Below are 20644 nucleotides of genomic sequence, written 5' to 3'. Positions count from 1 at the left end.
TTCCAGCTACCTTTCCGCGCTACCTCCCCAACATGTCAGGGTCGGGGTGGGGAGGTGGGGGTGTCCTAACAGGCCTCTTCAGGGAGGAGAGGCTGCTGTTTTTTCCAGATCTCAGGATTCAGCTAGGTTCAAGAGTGAGCTGGAGATTCACATCTTGCTCATTTTCATCCCCTAAGGTCTTTCCTGTTTTTCTTTCTTCCTTTCTTGCCTCTTCTTTTCTTCCTTTCCTCTCTCCATTTCCATCTCCAAATGCAAGAAACAAACAGCTTCCCTCTTCAATAGTGCTTATCTTGATCTTTCCTCAGGGGGTCAAACAACCTCCTGCTTGGAAGAAATGCTATGGTTTCACTGTAAAGGCAGTCATGGGGTGGTTTTTCCAGCCATTGCAGCTTCCTCAGCTGTTATCCTATGGATCCCACTGCTCTCTCACCCCGAGGGGCAGTGTCTCCTCCTGCCTATTCTCTCTTCAATGAAGGTCAGTGCTCAGAAGCCCATCCCCTCTCCCAAGGATCCTTGCGGGGAATACACCTTGTGCTGGGACACTCTGTGCTGTCCGCTAATAATAATAAGGATAAAAATGATAATAATTGTGGTGCTTGTTAAGGACTTACTATACGCCAGGCACTGTTCTATGTACTGCATTAGATGCAAGGTAATTGGGTTCGACACAGTCGCTGTCCTACATATGGCTCACAATCTTAATCCCCATTTCCCAGATGAGGTAACCAAGGCCCAGAGAAGTGAAGTGACTTACCCGAGGTCACCCATCAGACTGGTGGCGGAGGTGGGATTAGAGCCCAGGTCCTTCTGATTCCCAGACCTGTGCTCTATCCACTAAGCCACCCTGCTGAGGTTGGTGGTGGTGATGCTGCCTGTTTAAACTGGAGAGGGGAAAAGGGTAGTTCACTGGGTTCTAGTCCACAGTGAGTGGTCCCACCCTGGCCAGCTCAGGCCCAGCACCTCTCCAGTTCTTGCCTGTCTCACTGTTGCCTGTCTACTTGTTTTGTTCTGTTGTCTGTCGCCCCCTTTTAGACTGTGAACCCGTTGTTGGGCAGGGATTGTCTTTTTCTGTTGCTTAACTGTACATTCCAAGTGATTAGTACCGAGCTCTGCACGCAGTAAATGCTCAATAAATACGATTGAATGAATTGTCCCTGCCAGAGGCAGCAGGAAGCTCAGAGGAACCGGGTACGGCCTCCCATGTTGTCTGCTTCACTACCTTGTGCGTTCAGCCCAGAGCTGCAGCCGGTCTGCCTGGACCTCATGGTGGGCCAGAAAGTGGCCTTGGCCTAATGGGTAGAGCCCAGGTCTGGGAGTCAGAAGGACTGGGCTCTAGTCCTGGCTTCACCACTTGACTTCTGTGTGACCATGGGCAAATCACTTCACTTTCCTGTAGCTCAGTTACCTCATCTGTAAAATGGGGATTATGACTTTGAGCCCCATGTAGCACATGTACTGTATCCACCTGATTACTTTGTATCTACCCCAGCCCTTAGAACAGTGCCTGGCACCCAGTAAGTGCATAAGGAATACCATTAAAAAAAGCACCTTTCTGCCCTGGGGGCCAGGCCATGAGACACTCCTGACCATCAAGCGTGGCTCAGTGGAAAGAGCACGGGCTTGGGAGTCAGAGGTCATGGGTTCGAATCCTGGCTCTGCCACTTGTCAGCTGTGTGACTGTGGGCAAGTCACTTAACTTCTCTGTGCCCCAGTTCCCTCATCTGTAAAATGGGGATGAAGACTGTGAGCCTCACTTGGGACAACCTGATTTCCCTGTATCTACCCCAGCACTTAGAACAGTGCTCTGCACATAGTAAGCGCTTACCAAATACCAACATTATTATTATGAAGGGAAATCCATGGGCCTGCCCTGTCAATCATGCCTGGAGGGCTGACACACCAGTTGATATCAACTGGAGTCCTGTCAATTCCAGGGAAGGGTGGGGATTGTTAGCTCCCTATGGGTAGGAAATCTGTCAACCAAATCTAACAGTGGACTCTCCCAAATACTTAGTACAGTGCTCTGTACCCAATAAGGGCTCAATAAATACTATTGAATGATTGATTGATGAACTGACAGAGGGAGCATGGAAAAAAAGAGTTTAATGAAAGAGGATGGGCTTTCTCTTCTCTTCCTGCTCCAAAAGCTTGTTCCACAATGATATTAATAATGGCATTTGTTAAGCGCTTACTACGTGCCAGGTACTATACTAAACGCTGGGGTGGATATGAGAAAATGGGGTGGACACAGTCTCTGTCCCCACATGGGACTCAGAGTCTTAACATCCATTTCGCTACTGAAGTAAATGGGGCACAGAGAAGTTAAGTGACTTGCCAAGGAAACACGGCAGACCAGTGGCAGAGTCGGGATCAGTATCCAAGTCCTTCTGACTCCCAGGCCCATGCTCTATCCACTAAGCCGTGGCCTTAGGGACACAGAAACCATGTGTGGAGTTTGGCACAGAGGAGATTGTGAGCCTGTTATTGGGCAGGGCTCGTCTCTATCTGTTGCCGAATTGAACATTCCAAGCGCTTAGTATAGTGCTCTGCACATAGTAAGTGCTCAATAAATACTATTGAATGAATGAATGAATGAATGAATGAATGAATAAGTGGAGGCTGCCAACAGCTGGGCTCATTCAATTTAAGTTAAAACCAGTATCGGACTAAGCTTTATCTGGGGTTGAACTGGAATTTGGTTTAAAGTCTTTATTGCCTACATGAACTAGTGCTGTTTTGTTTACTTATTCCCAGCTAAGGGAGACAGGCTCTGTTTGGGATATTTCTGTATATACAAAAGATTTGAAAATATTTTAAGAGCTACAGCGAGACAAAGAGATACAAAAATATTTACTATAATTATTTATATACAGTATTTATATTTATGTATATTTATATAGTGAATTTTTTTGTATCTCTCTTCTATTAAGAGGAGTGTCTGTGAAGACTGTCTGCAGGAGAGCTCGCTAGTTCCTTTGGGAACCAAGTGGAGGTGATTTGGTTTTCTTCCCCTGTTGGTTGTTGAGCCCAGAGGGTGGGGCTTAGCAGGAATGTCCCCTCTAAAGCTTCCCAGGAGTCTTGGGGGTTCACATCACAGGATAGCAGCACTTAATTTCCAAGACCTTTTTGGGGAGCATTAGCTACTTCCAACTGTGATAGCAAGGTGAAGCAATCTGTGTGTCATCCTTTCCCACCAAGATGGTTCCTAGTGGGGAAGATTGACTTGGCAGGGGGTGCAGTCTGCTGAGGGCAGGTAACATAGTACTGGTGGTTTGGCCTTGACGTCCCCGGAGAGGCAACCAGCCCGGACCCATGCTGTTCCAGGCCCCAGGATTGTTTTGCCCCAGAAGTGCCCCGGCTGTGGCTGTGTAATGCTCTCCGTGTAGGTCCCGGGGTCAGGTCAGGAACAAAAGTTCCTCTGAAGAGATAGGGGACTTCCCTGAGCCAAGAAAGGGAGCAGCAGCATCAGTGGAATGGCTTTCTTTTGCCCCTGGCAACCCCCCGTCCTGTCAGCCCCATTATTTTCTTGTATGTACCCCAGAACTCAGTGCTTGGCTCACAGTAAGTGCTTAATGAGTGCCACAATTATTATTATGTATCATTACAACTCTCTCCTATGAATCAATGTCTAATCGTGGCAGGAGAGTTTGCATATGCCAATGAAGCTTAGAGCTATGCCATTGAGAGATACTCTCTCACCAGGGTTACCCATAATGGAAAGGTATAAGCTGAAGCATCAGACAAAGTCGATTCACCTGTGCTGGGCAGCAGCGGCATGGTAACGAGTCAAAGGCAGATGATCACGCGATCAAAATGTTGATCAAAGACAATGGCAGTTTTACTGCGAGGAAGGTTGCGATGGTAAACTACTTGTGTGTTTTTTTACCAAGAAAACTCTATGGATATACACACCAGAACAACTACAGAAGAATGAAGATAGGATGTTCCAAAGAAAATATGTCCATAGAGTCGCTATGGATTGGAAACTGTAGTATTTGTTAAGAACTTATTATGTGCCATGCCCTGTACTAAGCACTGGGATGGGTACAAGCAAATCAGGTTGGAGACAGTGCCTGTTCATTCATTCATTCATTCAATAGTATTTATTGAGCGCTTACTATGTGCAGAGCACTGTACTAAGCGCTTGGGATGAACAAGTTGGCAACAGATAGGGTTCACAGTTTTAATTCCCATTTTACAGATGAAGAAACAGGCCCAGAGAAGTGAAATGACTTGCCCGAGGCCCCACAACAGACAAATGACAGAGCAGGGATTAGGCCCAGGCCAGACCAGGCCAGACGTCTAACCACTACACCAGACTGCTTCCCATACTACATGATGGCATTTGATGACGATGATTAGTACTACTGCATCTGTATGGCTTTCTATTGCCACCTGCAACTCCCCGTCCATGCCTTCCACCATCTTGGTGGGACAGAAAACAGACCCCACAGCACCTACAAACAACCATAGCATGAAACCTCCACAAAGCACTGGGAAGACTGGTGGCTGCTGTAGTGGTCGCTGTGGCTATGGGTGAGCCTTGGATTCTGAGCCACAAGGAGCCTGAAATTCTTCTAGCCACAGAACATGGCAAATTTTTGTTTTAACTTTGGGTACCTTTACCTCGCTTTAGTGTTTTATTATTTCATCACTCCATGTACGTATGTCTCCCTCTGTCCCCTTATTATTTTTAGGTTGTGAGCCTTCTCAGGTCCAGGGACCCCATCTATAGCTGTAATTTATTTATTTATATTAATGCTGTCTTCCCCTCTCCTTTGTGGGCAGGGATTGTCTCTGTTGCTGAATTGTACTTTCCAAGAGCTTAGTACAGTGCTCTGCACACAATAAGTGCTCAATAAATATGATTGAATAAATAATAATAATAATGTTGGTATTTGTTAAGCGCTTACTATGTGCCAAGCACTGTTCTCTGTGCTGGGGTAGATACAAGAAAATCAGGTTGTCCCACATAGGGCTCACAGTCTTCATCCCCATTTTGTAGATGAGGTAACTCAGGCACAGAGAAGTTAAGTGACTTGCCCAAGGTCACACAGCTGACAAGCGGATGAGCTGGGATTAGAACACAGGACCTCGGACTCCCAAGCCCATGCTCTTTCCACTGAGGGAATGTAAGCTCGTTCTGAGCAGAGGATATGTCTGCTTATTGTTATATTGTATTCTCCTAAGCACTTAGTACAGGGTTCTGCACAGAACAAGCACTCAGTAAATATGACTGATGGACTGACCCCTGTGCATTCTTTCCTAATACTTAGTACAGTGTTCTGCGCATAGTAAGTGTTCTGCGCATAGTAAGCACTTAACAGATGGTACAACTACTGCACACCACCACCCCTACCATTACCACTAGTAAGCACTAGTAAGCCTAGTGGAAAGAGCACAGCCCTGGGAGTCAGAGTACCTGGATTCTAATCCCAGCCCCGCCACTTGTCTGCTGTGTGACCTTGGGCAAGTCACAACGTTTCTGGGCCTCCGTTCCTTCATCTGCAAAATGGGGATTCAATATCTTGTCTCCCTCCCTTTAATGGGCATGGGTATTGAAGGTACTGAATCCCCATTTTTGCCCCAGGTGGGACCTGATTAAACTGTGTCTACCCTAATGCTTAGTGTAGTCCTTGGCACATAGTAAAGGCTTAACAAATACCACAATTATTATTATTACTACTGCATTACTACTAGTACTATTACTATTACCTGACTGGCCTCCTTATTCCCACAGGGCCCAGCAGTGGGCAGTCACTGAGCAGACCCTGTCTAGGGGGACTCATCCTCTCTCAGGCTATTTGTAAATCATTTTTGTTGGTCTGTCTGTTGGCCCTGTGAGCTAGCAAACTCTTTAGGATAGCAAACTTGGGTCTCGTCTCTGCCATGTGCTCGACAAGTACGTAGTACAGTGCTTCATCCTCTGTAGGTGCTTAACAAATACCGCTGATGATTTGATCGATCGTCCTTCCTGCCCCGCCCATAGTCCACACTTCTGACAGGAGCCCCGTTCTGAACACGGCCAGCTCTCTGGTGGACGAGATCCTCTGGATGGAGGTCTCCCCAGCCCGCCCTCCGACAGCCATGTTTACCCCGGACTTGCCTGGGGGGCGTGTTCAGCCGCCAGGTCCTCGTCTGGATCCACGCCGACCCTGGGGAGGAACAGGAGGGAACAGTTGAGATGTTTTTAGTGCCATTGTTCTTGTCTGTCCGTCTCCCCCGATTAGACTGTAAGCCCGTCAAACGGCAGGGACTGTCTCTATCTGTTGCCGACCTGTTCATCCCAAGCGCTTAGTACAGTGCTCTGCACATAGTAAGCGCTCAATAAATACTATTGAATGAATGAATGAATGTTGGTGCATTCATCTCAGCTCAAGCACATGACTGTCTTTGGGAATCTGAGTCGGAGGAGCACAGATAGGTGTGAGAGAGACAACGGTGAGACACACCTGGGCCTCAGGGGGGCTGGTGGGGTGAGCTAGTCCTGGCGCTGGGTACTGTGGGATGGTCACTTCCAGCCTCAACCCACAGAGGACCCTCTCGACCATTAGACTGGTCAGCTCAGGGTCCCGCCGGGGAATGGGGCAGGTTTCTCTCTCTAGAAAAGTGAGAGGACGATCAGGCCAGGGAACTGGATGGAACTGAGGGATCCTCATCCTTCTCCCAAGGAGCGAACTAGACCCAGCTGGAATCACGAGGCTAGACTCTCCTTGCCTGACCCCATCCCACCCAAAGTGTTCCCTCAGCCTTGGGAGGCCACTCTCCCGCCACGTTAGACTGTCCAGTTAGGGACCCCATTAGGGAGCGGAACAGGTCTCGCTCTCCAGAAAGGCAAGAGGACAATCAAGCAGGGGAGTGGATAGAACTGAGGGGTCCGTTCCCCTCTCCCATAGAGAAAACCAGACCCAGCTGGGCCCACCCCACCCCCAACAGTCTGACCCCATCCCAGCACCTACAGGGTTACAGATCCTGCTGTTCAGAGCAAGTGCCCCAAGGGAATCCCTATCCCGGACCAATTCCCAGTGGTGCTGGTTGGTCCCCTGCGGGGCCCTGTAGAAATACTTTCTCTGAGAATGCTGTCAGTCCCCACCTCCAGGCTCAGTGAGTTTCAACCCTTCTGTGAATGTAAAGCCTTTTCCCTTGAAAATAAAGAACGCCAGGCACTTCAGAAAATAGCTCACTCACTTTTTCCAACAGAGGGATAATATATATCCACATGATCTTATCAAGCTGCCCGGCTTTGGGGGCCGCAAGACGGCCCCAGGGCTTGGCATCCATTCTGTGAACTTCATCAGCTTTACCAACTGCCAAGGTAGAGAAGTAGCGTGACTAGAGAAGTAGTGTGGCTCAGTGAAAAGATCCCAGGCTTGGGAATCAGAGGACATGAGTTTTAATCCCACCTCCACCACTAGCTGCTGTGTGACCTAGGGTAAGTCACTTAACTTCTCTGTGCCTCAGTTCCTTCATCTGTAAAATGGGGATTAAGACTGTGAGCCCCATGTAGGGTAACCTGATTACCTTGTACCTCCCCATCGCTTAGAACAGTGCTTGGCACATAGAAAGTGCTTAACAAATGCCATCTTATAACTTAATGGAGTGGTGGGCCGAGGCATCTAGTAGTGGAGGATTAATCCTTTTCTCTTGGGTCTGTAGTCAGTGTATACTTCGCTCCTCTAATGCTAACCTACTCACTATGTCTCATCTTCTCTATCTAGCCACCGACCTCTCGCCCACTCCTGCCTCTGGCCTGGTTTGTCCTCTCCCTTCATATCTGACAGATTCAATTATTCATTCATTCATTCAATTGTATTTATTGAGCACTTACTGTGTGCAGAACACTGCACTAAGCACTTGGAAAGTACACTTCGTTAACAGATAGAGACAATCCCTACCCAACAATGAGCTCACGGTCTAGAAGAGGGGAGACAGGCAATAAAACAAAACAAATAGACAGGCATCAACAGCATCAAAATAAATAAATAAAATTATAGACATATACACATCATTAATCAAATAAATAGAATAGTAAATATGTACAAATATATGCAAGTGGACAGATGATCACTCTCCCCACCTTCAAAGCCTTATTGAAGGTGCATCTCCTCAAAGAGGCCTTTCCCAACTAGGCCCTCGTTTTCTCTTTTCCCATTCCCTTCTGTGTCACCCTTTCACTTGGATTTGCACCCTTTATCCACCCTTTCCCCAACCCTACAGCCGTATCCATACATATCCATACATATTCATAATTTATATATTTATTCATATTATTGTCTGTTTCCCTTTCTAGACTGTAAGCTCCTTGTATGCAGGGAACATGTGTACCAACTCTGCTATACTGTACTCTTCTAAGTACAGTTCTCTGCACAGAGTAAGTGCTCAATAAATATGATCAATCAATTGATTGATTGAAAAGGACACATGCAGGCAGGACTGGGAGTGACTGGAGAAGGAAATGCCAAGAAGCAGCATGGGCTAGTAGAAAGACATGGGCCTCGGTGTCACAGGACTTGGGCTGTAATCTTGGGTCTACCACTTGTAATAATAATAATAATAATAGTACTTGTTAAGCACTTACTATGTGCTCAGCACTGTTCTATGAGCTGGGGTAGATACAGGCTAATCAGGTTGGGGCTGATTAACACATGGGGCTCACATTCTTTTAGTCCCATTTTACAGATGTGGTGAGGCCGAGAGAAGCTATCTTCAAGGCTCTACATCACCTTGCCCCTTCCTACCTCTCCTCCCTTCTCTCTTTCTACCACCCACCCCGCACACTCCGCTCCTCCGCCGCCCACCTCCTCACCATCTCTCGGTCTCGCCTATCCCACCGTCGACCCCTGGGCCACGTCCTCCCGCGGTCCCGGAACGCCCTCCCTCCTCACCTCCGCCAAACTGATTCTCTTCCCCTCTTCAAAACCCTACTTAAAACTCACCTCCTCCAAGAGGCCTTCCCAGACTGAGCTCCTCTTCTCCCTCTACTCCCTCTGCCACCCCCCTTTACCTCTCCGCAGCTAAACCCTCTTTTTCCCCTTTTCCCTCTGCTCCTCCACCTCTCCCTTCCCATCCCCACAGCACTGTACTCATCCGCTCAACTGCATATATTTCCATTACCCTATTTATTTTGTTAATGAATTGTACATCGCCTTGATTCTATTTAGTTGCCATTGTTTTTATGAGATGTTCTTCCCCTCGACTCTATTTATTGCCATTGTTCTTGTCTGTCCATCTCCCCCGATTAGACTGTAAGCCCGTCAAACTGCAGGGACTGTCTCTATCTGTTGCCGACTTGTTCATCCCAAGCGCTTAGTACAGTGCTCTGCACATAGTAATTGCTCAATAAATACTATTGAATGAATGAATGAAGCTATGTGACTCTCCCAAAGTCACACAGCAGACATGTGGCGGAGCTGGGATTAGAACTCAGGTCCTTTTGACTCCCAGGCCCAAGCTCTATTCACTAGGCCATGCTGCTTCATTATATGTGTCAGAAGTGGTCTGCTGTGTGACCCTGCACAAGTCATTCAACTTCTTTTTGCCCCATTTTTTCTCATCCATAAAATGAGGACTAGAACAATCGAATAATTAACTGTATTCATTGATTACTGTTTATTGAAGAAAAATGAGATAGTGGATATTTCATGTCAAATATTGGGCAGAAGATGAAACTTATTTACCACCAAAAGAGCTAAAGAATTTAAGTCAAGACTGCAACACTGGATCTCTAGAAGAGTAGATCATTAGAGAGCAATAGTGATGGGAATCAGAAAGAGAACTACAGGAAAAGTGACTGAGATGGGTTAACTGGATTTGGATAAAGCTAATGCAATGTGTCCAGCAGCTGGAGTAAATTAATTCCCTAAACAGCGGAGGACATATGGCAACAAACCATGACATGTGCTGTTTGAGGTAGAGCCAATCAGAAAACATGACCATGCCAGGAAAATGGAAAGGACACAAGACTGCGAAAATGTAGCTGGAGTATGTGGCCAGAGTCACCCACCTCAAAGAGGTTCTGAATTTTGAAAGTATCTGCTACTGCTGCATTGAACCGAGCCATTTTACATTAGCTTGTAGCAGTCCAAGACTAGCAGAATAAAGATGAAACTGCAGGCATGATTGATTAAAAGTGACATCAGTGCTCACTGAGCCCCTTTCAGGGACCAGCAAGAAGACAACTATGGATTTATGAGAGCAAACCAGCCAGGATGACAGAAAAGCCAAAAAAGAATGAAGACAGTTCAGACTGGATAAAAAGCTCATCCTGAATATAATGATACTTGAGTTTGTTTTTTGTTTTTAATGGTATTTGTTAGGTGCTGTTCTAAGCACTTGGGGGGGTGGATCCAAGGTGATCAGGTTGTCCCACGTGGGGTTCATAGTCTTAATAGCCATTTTACAGATGAGGTAACTGAGGCACAGAGAAGTTATGTGGCTTGCCTAAAGTCATACAGCTTACAAGTGATGGAGCTGGGATTAGAACCCATGACCTCTGACTCCCAAGCCCGGGCTCTTTTCACTGACCCACGTAAGCACCGGGGTAGATACAAGCTAATCAGTCCATGACCCACTTGGGGCTCACTGTCTTAATCCCCATTTTACGGATGAGGGAACTGAGGCACAGAGAATAATAAATAATAATAATAATAATATCAATAATGATAATTGTGGTATTTGTTAAGAATTTACTATGTGTCAAGCACTGTACTAAGCCCTGGGGTAGATACAAGCAAATTGGGTTTAACACAGTCCCTGCCTCACATAGGGCTCACAGACTCAAGCCCCATTTTACCGATGAGGTAATTGAGGCACAGAGAAGTGAAGTGAATTGACCAAGGTCACACAACAGGCATGTGGTGGAGTTAGAAATAGAACCCATGGCCTTCTGACTCCTAGGCCCGAGCTCTATCCACTACGCATGCCACTTCTCCAGTTTTTACCAGTAAATATTAGACTATCATAGGTGGATAACACATGAAAAAAACCCTTAATCAGAACAATATTTAGATCATACATGGAATGGGATACCTTCTAATATACCAGTAGAAAATAAGATGAGAAGAAGATAATACAATTTATTATTAAGGGGATGGTGTGGGAATTTGGGAGTTACTGACATGTTTGGTCCTTGGCTTAATTAAAAGAGTGTGTTGCTTGTCAGGGAAAGGTAGGCTAAATATTGAATATAGATATTAAGAGATACTGTAATGTGCAGGAAAGTTACACACCCGCTATAAAAATTGAGCTCCATAAATATTTCATTCTAGTAAGTCATCCTCAAAGGGTTGAACCATTAATTTTAAGGGGAAAATTAAAAGAGGAACTTACTAAATTAGAACTGTAAGGATTAGAGAAAGTAGAAGACCTTCAGAATGGATACATTGATTAGTGAGAGCATGAGGGGAGTCAGAAAGAATGAGTAGCTCATATTACAGCATGGCTTAGTGGAAAGAGCATGGGCTTGGGAGGCAGAGGACGTGGATTCTAATCCCAGTTTTGGCATTTTGCCAGTTGTCTGCTCTGTGACCTTGGGCAAGTCACTTGACTTCTCTGTGACTCAGTTTCCTCATCTGCAAAATGGAGAGTCAATACTAGTTTTCCCCACCATTTAAGACTATGAACCCCATATTGGACAGAAGATTGTGTCTGACCTGTTCATCTTGTATCTACCCAGTGTTTAGTTTAACACTTGGCATATAGTAAATGCTTAACAAATGCCACTGCTCTGAGAACTGGGGCAGATACAAGTTAATCAGTTTGAACACAGTCCCTGTTCCACATGGAGCTCATACTCTTAATCCCCATTTTACAGATGAGGTAACTGAGGCCCAGAGAACAGTGCTTGGCACACAGTAAGTGCTTAACCAGTACCATACTTTTTATTATTATCATGCTTCTACCTGAACAATTATGTATTTTAAAATTTTTCCTCTGTCTAGAAGACATGAAATATATAGACATGTCTCTAAGACACATCAAGAAAACTCTAGTCAGTATTTTTATTCTAGTCATTTTAGTCATTCTATAGTCTAGTCTACAGTATAGCATATATATAGTTTATATACATATATAGTTTATACATATACAGTCTACAGTATAGTCTAGTCATTCTAGTAATTTATTCTAGCCAGTATTTGGTGGGAAGCAGTGTGGTTTGGTGGAAAGAGCACGGGCTTGGGAGTCAGAGGATGTGGATTCTAATACTAGTTCCACCACTTGTTTCCTATGTGACCTTGGGCAAGTCACTTAACTTCTCTGGCCCTCAGTTTCTTCATTTGTAAAATAGGGATTAAGACTGTGAGCCCCACGTGGGACAACCTGATTACCTCTATCTACCCCAACACTTAGAACAGTGCTTGGCACATAATAAGCACTTAACAAATACTATTATTATTGTTATTATTATTGTTATTTGGTGTGGTCTATACCCCAATTTGAGGGCATTGCTTTGCAATCAGTCAATTAAACAGGGGTATTTATGGAGCACATACTGGGTGCAGAGCATTTTTCTAAGCACTTGGGAGAGTACAATACCACAGAGTTGGTAAACATGATCCCTGTCCACAAGGACCATGGTCGTCATTTGGGCTGTGCCCTTCTTGAGAAGTTTTACAAAAGAGAGTTCTTCAAATCCTGAAAGATGTAGAAGACAGCAAGGGTACTTTTGACAGTATACTTCCTTGGGGTGCATCAGTAGAGAAATATGAAAAAAGACTTGAACGGACACTGATTAAAATACCTGGTAGGCATGATGTTGAAGAAGAGTAAATTTCCAATCAGGTTTCATATTTAGGAGGAAAAATTGGTGGTGAAAGGTGTAGAAGTAGAGCCAAGTGAAATATGAGGCATTACAAAATGTCGGTCCCAAAGGGCAACAAAATATTGCAGAAGGTCCTGGGCATGTTTATCTCTGTTAGAGTATTCCAAATCTGCTACAGGTGGCAGTAGGAGGAGGAACAATAGAATTTAATATTTGCCTTCTGTGAGCAAAACACTGCATTGAAGCACCAGGGGAAAATATACAGATGAGAATTAGACATAGTTCCTGGCTCCCAAGGGGCTGGATTTAGAACCCAGGCTTCCTGAAACTCAGTCCCCTGCGCTTTCCACTGGGCCGAGCTGTCTCTCACGCTGCTGCGGTTGCTGGCTGTAAATCTCTCCCTTGTTGGAATAGCCTGCGAAGCAGCATAGCCTGGTGGAGAGAGCACGGGGCCGGGAGTCAGAAGGATCTGGGTGCTAAACCCCGGCGTCAGCTGTGTGTGTGACCTTGGTCAATCACTTAACTTCTCTGTGCCTCAGTTCCTTCTTCTGTAAAATGGGGATTAAGACTGTGAGCCCCATGTGAAATAGGGACTGTGTCCAACCTGATAATCTAGTATCTACCCAGTGCTTAGCAGAGTGCCTGGCACTTAGTAAGTGCTGAAAAAAATATCATAAAAAATAACTTCTTCTGGGAATGTGAAATCTTCTCTTCTGATTATTTGGTTTACATTCCAAACAAATAGTTTCCATTTTAGAAGGTGGTCAGAATGAAGGTCGAAATCAGAACAGCCAACGGACATAAGGGTTCATGAACCATGACGTGAGATTTACTAGAAAGAAAAATGCATGGTGCTGTTGGAAGAAGGGGCAGGATAGCATCAGACAGAGTTTGACAGCTTGAAAGAGTTGGCTGAAAGAGCACAAAGATGAAGTAATTCTGATTCTAGTGAACGGAAGTCTTGGCGAGTGCACCCAAACAGGGCCAGGAGGAGAATGACTCTGTTGAGCTCACTGCGGGCAGAGAACGTTTCAATCAACTCTGTTATATTGTACTCGCCTAAGCGCTTAGCAGTTAATGGTCTGTACACAGGAAGCATTCAGTAAATACCACTGATTGATTGGCTGATTGATTGTAGAAACATGTACATTGGTGTACATGATTGATTGTAGACCCATGTACAACCTGGAGGTGCTCTCCTGGCACTGGTGATGTCAGAGAGACATTATGCTCACTGAGAGAAGGGGGCTTTATCGTGATTCTGGCATACAAAATGTTTCATGTCTTTTGGCAAGGAAGGTCATTCCTTGGAGAATCTATGCAGAAGCTAGTATTTGAACTAATTTTCAAGAACAATCAGTGTTACACACTACTCCCATGCCAAAGATAACTTTTTAAGTTATCATTCTATGATATGAAGCTTTGTAATATCCTGAAGAGAGGATGGGTCACTGCACACTCTGTTTATGACCTAGAGTGAAAAGTCTGTAAATCTGAAACCTGAATTACAAATGACCCATGCAACTTTATTTTTAAAAATGCAATGGAACAGAACATGTGGAAGAGTTTCCCAGTAGTTGCATCAATTTAGCATGCTGAGAAAAATAGCGCGATATCACGAAGATAATTCTCTTACCTAACCAAGGAATTAGATACGAATTAAGCATTAACAGATGGGATACTTTGGGGAGGTAATGAAGATACTGATGTCAGCCTGAGATTAGTCATGCCAGGGTGAGTACAGGAGGGTCACTTGGATATGAAGAAAGGAACAAAAAGAGCTAAAGCTATTATATATTGGCCACAGATGAATACTGATGCAATGAAAACAGAAATTTTATGAAACATGTCAAAAATACATAGGCATTTGGCTGTGTAACAGCTGACCGATGACTGGGAATCAAGAAAAACAGAGGCCATGGTTATAAGCTGGAATTAACTTGATTTTTATGATATGTTCCAGTTAATTGTTAATCAATCAAACAATCAATCAATCAATGGTATTTACTGAATGCTTAGTGGACCCAGAGCACTGCATTAAGTACTTGAAAGGGTACAATACAACAGAGTTGATAGACATAGTCCCTGACCATAAGGAGCTTACAGTCAATGGGGTCAGCAGACATAAAAATAAATTATGGATATGGATAGCAAGTGGTTAAAACGTACAAATCTAAGGCTAATGCAGAAGGGAGAGGGAGTAGTGGAAAAAGGGCTTAAATGGAGAAGGCCTCTTGGAGATGTGACCTTAATAATGGTGGTCTGGTGTATATGGGGGGAGAGGGAGTTTCAGGTCAGAGGAAGGATGAGGGAAAGGGGTGGGTGGTGAGATAGATGAGACTAGGGTGCAGTGAGCAAGCTGGTGCTAGAGCAGTGAAGTGAATGGGCTGGGTTATAGTAGATTAGTGAGATAAGGCAGGAGGGCTGAGCTGATTGAGTGCTTTAATGCCGATGGTAAGGAGTTTCTCTTTTACGTGGAGTTGGATTGACAACTACTGGAGGTTCTTGAGGAGTGGGGAAAAATGGATTGAATCGTTTATTAGAAAAATGATCTGGGCAGCAGAGTGAAGTATGGACTGGAGTGGGGAGAGGCAGCAGGTTGGGAAGTCAGCAAGGAGGCTGCTGATGCAGTAGTTAAGGTGGGATTAGTGCTTAGATCTGTTTTGTAGCAGTTGGGCTGGAGCAGAAAGCACAGATTTTAGCACGTTGTGAAGGTAAGAACTGACAGGATTTGGTGACAGAATTGAATATGTAGGCTGAATGAGAGAGATGAGTCTAGAAAAATGCCAAGGCTACAGAATTGTGAGATAGGGAGGGTGGTGGTGCTGTCCACAGTGAAGGGAAAGTTGAGGGGAGAAGATGGGATTTGGGTAGGAAGGTGAGATCTGTTTTGGATGTTAAGTTTGAGGTGTTAGTGTGGAGATGTCCCAAAGGCAGAAGGAAATGTGAGACTGCCGAGAAGGAAAGAGGTGGAAAAATTGTTGTGGGAATCGTTCACGTAGATATGGTAGTTGAAGGCATGGGAGAGAGTCCGAAGGGAGTGGGTGTAGATGAAGAATAGAAGGGGACCCAGAACGAGAATAGAAGGGGACCCAGAACTGAGCCTTGAGGAACTCCCACAGTTAGAGGGTCAGAGGCAGAGCAGGAACCTGTGAAAGAGTATGAGAATGAGTGACAAGAAAAATAGGAGGAGAATCAGGAGAGGACTGTGTCAGTGAATGAAACTACAACGACTGCTCCATGGAATCCAGACTACATTTCAGAATTCATGCTGCACTCAACAGCTTGAGAGGATCTCCTGCTTCTAGGCCTTGATTAAAGCCTAATACATCTGTTTTTTTCTCAAATGAGCACGTGACCACCCTTGTTTGAAAGTAGATGAGTGATTACGTAAATGAGCTAGAGAGAGAGAGAGTGGTAAATGTTTATATTAATATTTTCTGTGTAATTTGATGTTGTTCATCTAGTTTGTTTTTTCTGTAGAATTTTGTCATATTTCTGTACACTATTATAGTATGTAGGAAGTGATTGTATTTTCACCTCGTGAAAGGAAATATGCTAAATATTGTTTCCAGGAGAAGCTTCATCCAAAGTGTCGAAGACAGCTGAGAGGTCGAGGAGGATTTGGATGGAGTAGAGGCTGTTGGATTTGTGAATAAGAAGGTCATTAGTGACTATAGAGAAGACAGTTTCCACGGAGTGAAGGAGGAAAACAGACTGGGGGAAGGGGAAGGAGACAATTTGAGGAGATGAAGTGAAGGCAGTGGGTGTAGACAACTTGCTACAGTGAGGGAGAAGGAGTTGAGGAAACAGGGCTTGGAAAGGGATGGTAGGAAGGAGATGGGATGATAACTGGAGGGAGTTGTGGGTTCAAGGGATAGTTTTTTTAGGAGAGAGGATAGCTATTTGGGCATGTTTGAAAACAGTGGGGAAGAAGCCAGTATAAAGTGAACAGTAGGAGATGATGGTGAGAAAGGCAAGGTGGGAGTGGGGCAGGGTTTTTGAAAAGGGTTTTCCATGCAGAGGCATGGAATCAAAGGTGCAGCTAGAGGGGTAGATTTTGAGAGAAGGAGGATGATCTCTTCTTGAGACACTGCTGGAAAAGATGGGAGAGTCATAGAAGAAGAAGGAGGGACTGGAGAGGAGCAGGGGAGATTTTAGGGAGATCACGCCTGATCAGTCAATCAATCAATCATATTTAGTGAGCACTCACTGTGTGCCGAGCACTGTACTAACTTCTTGGGGGAGTACAATGTAACAATGAAACAGACACATTCCCTGTCCACAACAAGCTTACAGTTTAGAGGGGATTTCAATTTTATCAATAATATACAAGGCCAGGTCAGTCTATTTTTTGCAGGCTCAGTAGAGTATTTAATAATAATGACGGTATTTGTTCAGCATTTACTATGTGCCAAGCACCTTTCTAAGCCCTGGGGTAGATACAAGGTAAGCAGGTTGTCCCACATGAGGCTCCCAGTCTTATTCTCCATTTTACAGATGAGGTAATTGAGTCATAGAGACATTAAGAGGTTTGTCCAAGTCACACAGCAAGGGGTTTGACAGATAAGGGGCCCCACCGTAGTAGGGCCAAGTTTCAGACTCAAAACTGGGATCTCCTCAGTCAAATGGGGTCCCTGAACATGGTATCTAAATAGTTAAGGGATTTTTTTCCAATCGAAAAGATTTGGGAAGGAGGCCCTTCTTGGCACTGTAAAAGTACTGTCCCTCAGCTCCTCTGGCAGTGGAATGGACCTCAAAGTTGCCTTTGGGAAGGAAGCCAGCATTAGACTTGCAACAAATTTGCAAATGAAGTCAGTGAGGAGGAGAGCATTAAATAGTAGCAGGATGACAGTAGAATGGAAAGCAAAGCTGAGGTGTGGAAGACTGTTCCCCTAGTTTGCTCAAATTTATTCATTCATTCAATCATATTTATTGAGCACTTACTGTGTGCAGAACACTGTACTAATTGCTTATCGAGCAATAGAGACAATACCTACCCCAAAATGGGCTCACAGTCTAGATGGAGGCCTGGGGAGGGGGGAGAATTTAAAGGAGGATGATAAAATTAGATTGTTCAATGGGAAGAAGAGGACCTTATTATGCGAAAAATCAATCAGCGATATTTATTGAGTACTTATTGTGTGCGGAAAACTGTACTAAGCTCCTCAGAGAGTAGAATAGAGTTAATAGATATGGTTCCTGCTCTCAAGGGGCTCACAATCTAGCAGTAGCACCAAGATTATAAAAACACTGAAGGGGGACAAGGACCAGGACGTCAGAATTGCCAACCATCCATAAACTCAAGGTCTGGCTAGGAATGGCAGTGCTAGTAAAGCATGTAAAGAAATTTGGATGTCTGTAAAGATGGGTGGCAGCCACACCAGGAAAGAGGTGGAAGGAATCCTGGGACTATCATCGCCGCTGCCGGAGCAGATTGACTACAGCCTCTTGGTTGAAGTGGCGGTTGACCAGATGGAGCCTTATTGGAACTGTTCCTCTAGCTTGCCCCCTCCCTTTATCCTTCACAATCTGTTTCTCTGTTTCATCCTCCCCTGTCTGTTAGATAAGCAACGTGGCTTAGTGGAAAGAGCACGGGCTTAGGAGTCAGAGGTTGTGGGTTCTAATTCCGGCTCCGCCACTTGTCAGGTGAGTGACTTTGGGCAAGTCACTTAACTTCTCTGTCTCAGTTACCTCATCTGTAAAATGGGGATTAAGACTGTGAGCCCCACATGAGACACATGATTACCTTGTATCTACTCCAGTGCTTGGCACATAGTAAGCACTTAACAAGTACCATTATTATTATTACTATTTCTCAATCCTTGGGAAGATCTCTCTCATAAGCACACAACACACACACACACACACACACACACACACACACACACACCCCTTACACCTAATACAGCCTGACCTGCACACTTCACTCCTCTAATCCTAACCTTCTCACTGTACCTCAATCTTGTCTATCTTGCTGCTGACCTCTTACCCATGTCCTGCCTCTGACCTGGAATGTCCGTCCTCTTCATATCCAGCAGACTGTCCCTGACTTCAAAGCCTTACTAAAGGCCCATCGCCTCCAAGCGGCCTTCCCTAAGTCCTCTTTTCCTTTTCTTCAACTCCCTTCTGTGTCACCCTGACTTGTTCCCTTTATTTATCGCCCCTTCCCAGCCCCATAGCATTTATGTGCATATCTGTAATTTATTTATTTATTTATTTATATGAATGTCTGTCTCCCCCTCTAGACTATAAGCTCACTGTGGGCAGGGAATGTGTCTGTTGTTATATTATACTCTCCCAAGTGCTTAGTTCATTCATTCATTCATTCAATAGTATTTATTGAGCGCTTACTATGTGCAGAGCACTGTACTAAGTGCTTGGAATGAACAAGTCGGCAACAGATAGAGACAGTCCCTGCCCTTTGACGGGCTTACAGTCTAATCGGGGGAGACAGACAGATAAGAACAATGGCAATAAATAGAGTCAAGGGGAAGAACATCTCGTAAGAACAATGGCAACTAAATAGAATCAAGGCGGTGTACATTTCATTAACAAAATAAATAGGGTAATGGAAATATATACAGTTGAGCAGACGAGTACATTGCTGAGGGGATGGGAAGGGAGAGGGGGAGGAGCAGAGGGAAGTAAGTGCTCAGTAAATATGATTGACTGAAACATGCAAACACACACACACACACACACACACCCCATCTCTGGAGACTTCTCTTCCAGCATAACAACTGAATGCAGGTACAACCCTCTTCCCACAGACTCGCACTTGTCGAATGCACGTGCCTTTGCTTCACAGCCCTTCTACTCTGTGGGCTGTGGGCAGCTGAGAAGGAGGGCAAAGGGAGTGACCACCTCAGTGTGGAAGCACAGAGAGACAGAGGGCACTGTGAAACCCACCCAGGGCCTGTATTTAGGGATTGTATTTTCCGCCTACATTTCTTCCACTCTGAAGTACTTCACCTCTGCTGGGGAACTTGTCCCACTTTCTCCCCTGCCAGAGGCTTCCACCTCAACCCCTTCCCGCTCCTCCGTGAGGTGATTACACCCAGAGACACTGCCCTTTTTCTGCTCCAAGCCCTGTAACAGGCAAACCCCAGAGTGACCAACCTATTTACCCCCGGCCACCCCCTCTCTCAAGTGCCCTCTAACTGAAAATGTAGGGTGGCCTAGTGGAAAGAGCACTGGCCTGGGAGTCAGGGATTCTGGGTTCTAATCCCAGCTCTGTCACTAGCTTGCTGTATAGCCTTGGACAAGTTACTTAACTTTTCTCTGTCTCAGTTTTCTTGTCTGTAAAATGGGAATTTGAAACATGTTCCCTTTCCTACTGTGAACCCCATATGATATGGGGACTGTGACTTACCTAATTATCTTATATTTACCCCCACAGTGCTAGGTGACGGTGCTTGGCTCAGAGTAAGTGCTTAATAAATACACCCATCACTATTATTATTGTCTTCCCAAAGCACTGCTCAGCACGCATCTCTACACTTCTATAAAGCCCTCCGTTGGCTGGGTCCCCCATCCCTCTATATCATAAAAGAACTCCTTCCAAACTGACAGCTCTTCACGACCTCACCCAACATTACATTTCTGTTCTCTTACCCCCATTTCTTCCCAACCCCATCTCTTCAATTCCTCTCAAGCCAACCTGTGAACTGTACCTCTCTCCTGACTCTCTCACCCTCATTTCCTCACTCATGTTGTTCCCTGGCTTGGAACTCCCTGCCGCCCCAAATCTCTGAATTCAAAGCCCTCCTGAGAGACCACCTCCTCCAACATGCCTTCCCTGGTTAGTTCTCAGTATCCCAAGTCCTGTTAAACCAGCCATCTCTAGCAATGATGAACTTAGTTATAACTCCCCACAGCACT

General features: G+C 45.1%; 1 protein-coding gene across 2 annotated transcripts in view; it reads right to left on the bottom strand.

Moving 5' to 3' along the window:
* Positions 1 to 20644, bottom strand: part of SLC9A9 (solute carrier family 9 member A9) — a 378100-nt gene that overhangs the window by 72847 nt on the left and 284609 nt on the right. For both annotated transcript variants that reach the window (XM_029074247.2, XM_029074237.2), the window contains exon 13: positions 6107 to 6155. In XM_029074247.2, coding sequence (XP_028930080.1) covers positions 6107 to 6155 — 49 coding nt within the window. The remainder of the gene's footprint in view (positions 1 to 6106; positions 6156 to 20644) is intronic.

This window comes from Ornithorhynchus anatinus, chromosome 1, assembly GCF_004115215.2.
Source record: "Ornithorhynchus anatinus isolate Pmale09 chromosome 1, mOrnAna1.pri.v4, whole genome shotgun sequence".
NCBI lineage: Eukaryota > Metazoa > Chordata > Mammalia > Monotremata > Ornithorhynchidae > Ornithorhynchus > Ornithorhynchus anatinus.
This window is presented reverse-complemented; position numbering and strand designations above follow the sequence as displayed.